At 44.3% G+C, this 6510-nt stretch overlaps 1 protein-coding gene across 1 annotated transcript; it reads left to right on the top strand.

Moving 5' to 3' along the window:
* The first annotated feature begins 3329 nt into the window (after positions 1–3329).
* LOC133102392 (receptor-binding cancer antigen expressed on SiSo cells) lies at positions 3330–4076 on the top strand. The gene has a single exon (XM_061207379.1). The coding sequence runs from the start codon at positions 3346–3348 to the stop codon at positions 3985–3987; it is 642 nt and encodes a 213-aa protein (XP_061063362.1). The 5' UTR covers positions 3330–3345; the 3' UTR covers positions 3988–4076.
* Positions 4077–6510: the final 2434 nt, after the last annotated feature.

Genomic DNA, 6510 nt, shown 5'->3' with positions numbered 1-6510 from the left:
CTGGTGGTGCTGTGTCCATTCTGTGAGGAAAGGCAGTGTTCCCCAAAACTGCCTTTAATGCATTTAATTGCATTTAATGTCATGCACTCCGTCTGTTATACTTCCTTTCTTTGCCTCCTCCATTTTTGTAGTTTGAACTAAGGAGTTGATGGGGATAGTTGTCTTAACTTGTCATAAACTAAAGAATTGAAGATGTTTTTCCAATAATTTGGACACTGCATGGGAATCACCTTTCCTCGTGTTTACCTTGCCCAATTGTTGCCTGAGTATTATAAAACTCTCATGAACTTAAGAAACTTCAAATATTGCTTGTACAATAATTGAAAACAGCCTCATTTGATCTCTTCCACTCATACATTCATATATCTAATAATTGATACATTCAATATAGAAAAAACAAAATACAACTACCAATCCAGTTATTTTCTCCAAGTAGATACTTTTTAGTTGTCAAAAGGATAACCTTATTCTGGCCTCTTAGTTGTCAGTGACAGAAACTCCATTCAAATTGGTTTAGATGGAGAATTTCAGGGATGGCTTCAGATACAGCTGGACTCCTGTGAGCAAACGATGTCATTGGCACCTGAGTTTCTCCATCTCTCAGCCTGGCTCAGGGCTCATCTGTGGGGACAAAGGTGGCCACTTGAATTCAGGCTGACTTCCCCCAGTGGAGCAGCTCTGCAGGTGGAGAGCCTTTCTTTACTGATAACACAGGCAAAAAGTCCTGGGATTGACCATGGCTGGCCCACTGGACCGCTTGACCCTCTCTGAGGTCACTGTGATAGGAGGACACGTCACTCTTGTTCAGGCCTAGGTCACACGCTCATCCAAAGAGCCAGGGTATAGGGATGGCCCCTCACAGACCACTGGAGTCAAGTATGGGAAAGGAGTGGTTCCCCAAAAGAAAACTGGGGTGCTATTTGCAAAAGAAGAGGGAAAGGATGTAAGGCAGTTAAAAGCAACAGATCTCTACTACCTTTGTGTAGAAATTTAAAAGTCTACATTTTACCATATACAGTAACAGAATATTCTTCTAGATGCTATTTCCATTGCCACTCATAAAACCCTAGCTAGGCCCTCAAATACTATTGCTAAGGGACAACACCACCTTGAGGAACCTAAAAGCAAATGTGATTCTCCTACTAGTTCAAGTGTCTGCCCACATCCCGCTCATTCAGGATGCTTATGATCATGGACCTCAGGATCACATTCTAGAGCTGGGAGAGGGAGCCAGGGCCAACAAGAAGGCAGATAGCATACCAAGCCAACAAGCACCTCCCTGCCAAAGAGATCTGGCAAATGCCACAGGCCTGGTGCATCTTGATTTTAACATAACACTTGACAAAATGTTCTCCAATGGGCTTCTGCATCATTTGGATTTTCATGAGGAGTACAGATAACTTTTGTAATTAAAAAGAAACCCCAACAATCTACAGAAAATAAAGATGAAGACAAGTGGGTAGGATGATAACAATACAGCTAGAGGGCTGTTGGGTTAGTTGAATCCCGCAGGTATGAGTCCGCACCCAAAGCATGTTACTTACGTGCTAATATTAAATGTTAAATTGACAGTGTCTGAAAGACTTCCTCCTGTGGCTGAGTGCGTGTAGCCTGGACATCCCACGTTCTCCAGCCCTCGCAGGCCACCCTCTCCTGAGTAACCCATATCAGAAAATCCAGCTATGTCCCCATTCCTCCTCTCACTGGTTGGGGACTCCCTAGGAGTATGTCCTTGTCCCCAGAGTCATCCTGGTTATTTCTTATTGTCTCTCACTCCTGCTCCTCCTGGTCAGCACCAGCTGCCTCTATTTCCCCCAAGGACCCTCACAGTTCTCCAAAGCACAGTGAAAACAGCAACAGTTTAACAGCATCTACTGAGGACTCTAGCCTAACACGAGGGAATTACAGAGCAGAAAAAGAAACTTCAAGTAGATATCAGCAGCCCCACATGCCACTGGTCTTCCTCATCACCACTACCTTTTCCTTTACCTTTTTCTCACTAAAGCACAGCTCCATCACATGTGACCAGGATAGGTCATCTCCCCTGGAAGGTTGTCCCATAACATCTAGCCTTATACCTGATGACTTACAAAGAAAAGAAAAGAAAAGCCTCATCAAAGCGTTCCTTCCAGAACAAAAGGACAAATTAACTCCAAGAGCTAATTTCCTTCTTCCCTAGAATGCAAAAATCACTCACAAAATCAAAATGGAAATTTCTTGGTTTCAACTCTGTCAGGGTTCGGACCCAAACTTCAGTAACAGTAAAAAACTGGCAAATTTGAAAATAGAATTTTTGGTCCCTGCCGTATCAGGATGAAGACCAAGAAAGCATGTTTGTCAAATCTGTAGAGAGCCAAGCATGGAAAGGACAGCCTCTGTCCTGGAAGACAGAATAAGGATCTTGACAGATCATCATGACTCAAGTCAAAGAGGACACGCTATGTCTCCATGCTGAAAAGATCAATGGCTCCAGTAGAGACTGGGATAGACTGGCTTAACTTCAGCTTGGGAGGGAACAAAGACCCATGTGGTGTAACTGATCACAGGGTTAGTATATGCCAACTGTGTGATCTATTACTAATAAGTGACACTAGTAGAAGGCTGACATTATAGCAGAAGGAACAGGTGTGGTCAGATCAGACCACATCTGGGGGGGCACTGGTCCTTGTCCAAAGGAGGGTGCTCAGAAAGTGAGAGTGTATAGATCCTGTCACACAAGATCTGGAGCAGAGAACTTGGGTTGGGGGTAGAGATGACACATGAGAGTTGTCTTCAAATATTTAAAGGAGTTAAAACTTGCTCTGTGTTGGTCCAGTTAAGTGGAATTAGGAGCAGCTGGTTAAAGTCACAGGGCTGCAGGTTTTCGCTCAAGGGCTCAATATAAACAACTTGCTCATACTTAGAGGGACTGCTTGGACCACACCTGGAGGATGCCTTACTGGGATTCTGCCTGCATGGGAGGTGGCACAGATGACCTCAAAGTCCCTTCCTACCCCAGAAGAATAAGGCCTGTAAGAAGGTGTGGGTGTGCGCGCGCAGCCCGCGGCAGCTCGGAGCCTCCGCGGGGCGGGCGGGGACGGGGAGGGACAGGCCTTGCTCCTTCCCAAGCAGATTTTTCTAAAATCCAAATCCCAGTTCACTCGGCACCCACTTGGAGCAATTGAGAGCGTTTTCACCAAACGCCGTACGTATGGCGTCGGATCGTGTAACCTGAAAACGCTCCTGTTGTTTTTCGCATCTGTACAGTGGGTGAATCTTTTTCACTTGACATAGCCAAGCTGTCATTCCTGTTGATTTCCTAGAGATGTCATTTGTCCAAAAGCGCTGAGGGTTTTGATTCCCACCATGGCTATCACACAGTTTCGGTTATTTAAAGTTTGTACCTGCCTAGCAACAGTATTCTCATTCCTAAAGAGATTAATATGCAGATCTGGCAGAGGACGGAAATTAAGTGGAGACCAAATAACTTTGCCAACTACAGTTGATTATTCATCAGTTCCTAAGCAGACAGATGTTGAAGAGTGGGCTTCCTGGGATGAAGATGCACCCACAAGTGTAAAGATTGAAGGAGGGAATGGGAATGTGGCAACACAGCAAAATGCTTTAGAACAACTGGAACCTGACTATTTTAAGGACGTGACACCAACTATAAGGAAAACCCAGAAAATCATTATTAAGAAGAGAGAACCATTAAATTCTGGCATCCCAGACGGTAGTACAGGTTTCTCTAGTAGACTAGCAGCTACACAAGATATCCCTTTTATTCATCAATCTCCTGAATTAGGTGACTTGGATACCAGGCAGGAAAATACCAATGCACGGGAAGAAGAAGAAGATGCGGCCTGGCAAGCCGAAGAAGTTCTGAGGCAGCAGAAGATAGCAGACAGAGAAAAGAGAGGAGCAGAACAGCAAAGGAAGAAAATGGAAAAGGAAGCACAGCGGCTAATGAAGAAGGAACAAAACAAAATTGGTGGGAAACTTTCATAACAAAATGTCCTTCAGATGCATAGTGCCAGTGGGAGAAATGTGAGCTCCACAACCCAAGCAACATTTGTATGGATCTAAGAGTATTTTCAGAATACAAATACACTGCTTGATTTTAATGCATTCATCTGGCCATCCAGGACACCAGGATTCTCTCAACGTCCCTTGAACTCTTGGTGACTGAGACTCAAAGAACAAAAAAGACTTGTGAGACAATATTTTCTTCAACATGTTCCAACTGTAAGACAATTGTTTGCTGTAGAGAGATTATTACAAATGGAATATATCAGTACCTCTTCAAGCTAGTGTTTCTAGCTAATTAAATGGGTGTAAATTTTATGGTGGGAAAGAACTCTGCTGTCTATAATGCTTTCCTTCAATGTGCATAATGATAAAATAAATCATTTTAAATATTCAAAAAAAAAAAAAAAAAAAAAAAGAAGGTGTGCCCCAGGCCCTTCCAGGTTACACACAGGAGGCATAGTGCTAGGGCAGAGATACTTGTGAGGGCCTATGAAACTTTAACGTTTTTTCTCACATTCAAAAAAAATGAAATTTTTAGGGCCCACAAAAATCAACTAAATTTTGTCTAAAAGAGGAATAAAGGTTGAAGTATCTAAAGTTATATTTTAAATATTTTAATATTGATATTATTATGGTGGGAGGGGCTCACAAAGGCCTCAGTGCCCAGAGCCCTCGGAGGTCACGGCGTGGCCTGGGTCCCTGGGTAAGGCCCAGCTCCCTCCAGGGGTCCCTTTTTAGCACAGCCTCCTCCAGCTGTATGTTGTTACTTACAGCCCAGCTCCTAACCTACCCATCATTCTTTGGATCTGGGGATGATCTTTGCTGTTTAAACAAAGAAGGACATTCTCCGTGTCAGAGGCAACCACTTGATCCCAGCAAACTAAAAGAAAACAGAAGATGGGCTTAACCACACACATCTTTCCTTCTCCTTCTCTTCCTCCGAAACACTGAACAACCAGCCGCCGAACGCAGCGTTGACGCGTTGGGAACGCAGAGCTGTGTTCAGGCCTCTGAAGTAGGCTCCACCTCGGGCCTCCCACCACCCCTCCCTGGCCCACCTCTACCTTCCAGGCAGGAGGAAGTTGGGGGCTTAGCCCTGGACCCATGGACTTGTTTCCCCCACAGAGGGGACCCCCACGATATCACACTCCCTGAGGCATACATAAGTTCTCATTTTGCTGCATTGAGAATATTGCTGGAAATGATGGTCCCAGGCTGCAGGACTCGACTGGAAATAAAGTGATGTTTAGATAATTTAGGAAAGAATCTAGGAAGGGAAAAAGGATGTTGTGCACTTATCTATCTCCCCCACTCCCCCGCCCTGTATCATTTTCCTCCATCCAGGTATATGTCTTTCCCAGTGCTCTGTAATTATGGTTTTTAAAAACTGCAGTAAAATACACATAATGTAATATTTATCATCTTAACCATTTGTAAGTGTACAATTCAGTGGTATTAAAAATATTCATAATGTTGGGCTTCCCTGGTGGCGCACTGGTTAAGAATCCGCCTGCCAATGCAGGGGACATGGGTTCGAGCCCTGGTCCAGGAAGATCCCACATGCTGCAGAGCAACTAAGCCCATGCACCACAACTACTGAGCCTGCACTCTAGAGCCCGCGAGCCACAACTACTGAAGCCTGAGTGCCACAATTACTGAAGCATGCGCGCCTAGAGCCTGTGCTCCGCAACAAGAAGCCACCGTAATGAGAAGCCCGCGCACCTCAATGAAGAGTAGCCGCCACTCGCTGCAACTAGAGAAAGCCCACGCACAGCAACAAAGACCCAACGCTGCCAAAAATAAATAAATAAAATAAATAAATTAAAAAAAAAATATTCATAATGTTGTGTAACCACCATGCTATCTACACCCAAACTTTTTCATCATCCCCAACAAAAACTCTGTACCCATTGAATAATAACTCCTCCTTTCCCCTCCTCCCAGCCCCTGGTAACCACCATTCTACTTTCTGCCTCTATGAGTTTGCCTGTGCCAAGTATCTTGTATAAGTGGCATCATACAATATTTATCCTTCTGTGTCTGACTTATTTCACTAAGCATAACGTTTCCAGGCTTCATCCATGTGTAGCGTGTGTGAGAACTTCATTCCTTTTCATGGCTGAATAATATTCCACTGCATGGGTGTACCATATCTCTTTATCCATTCACCTGTTCATGGACACTTGCGTTGTTTCCACCTTTTGGCTACTGTGAATAATGATGCTATGAATATGGGTGTGCAAGTATCTATCCAATTCTGTTGGATATATACCAGGAAGAGAATTGCTGGGCCATATGGTAGTTCTATGTCTAACCTTTTAAGAAACTGCCAGTTTGTAATCGTGTTTTGATGGGAATGCTCGCACGCAGGTAGGTAGCTTTCTTGGGTAGAGATGGCTGGGACATTTGAGCTGGGAGTAGAGATGAGTAATTGCTTTGACATCAGGACAAAGGACCCAAGAAAAGCCTGGCTGTACCTCAGGCACTTTCCAGGTCACAGTG

The sequence above is a fragment of the Eubalaena glacialis genome, chromosome 12, assembly GCF_028564815.1.
Source record: "Eubalaena glacialis isolate mEubGla1 chromosome 12, mEubGla1.1.hap2.+ XY, whole genome shotgun sequence".
Taxonomy (NCBI): domain Eukaryota; kingdom Metazoa; phylum Chordata; class Mammalia; order Artiodactyla; family Balaenidae; genus Eubalaena; species Eubalaena glacialis.
Note: the sequence above shows the minus strand (reverse complement) of the source record. Positions and strands in the feature narration are given on the sequence as shown.

Coding starts and splice junctions, on each gene's coding strand:
- LOC133102392 (XM_061207379.1), top strand. CDS start 3,346: ATGGCTATCACACAGTTTCGGTTATTTAAAGTTTGTACCTGCCTAGCA.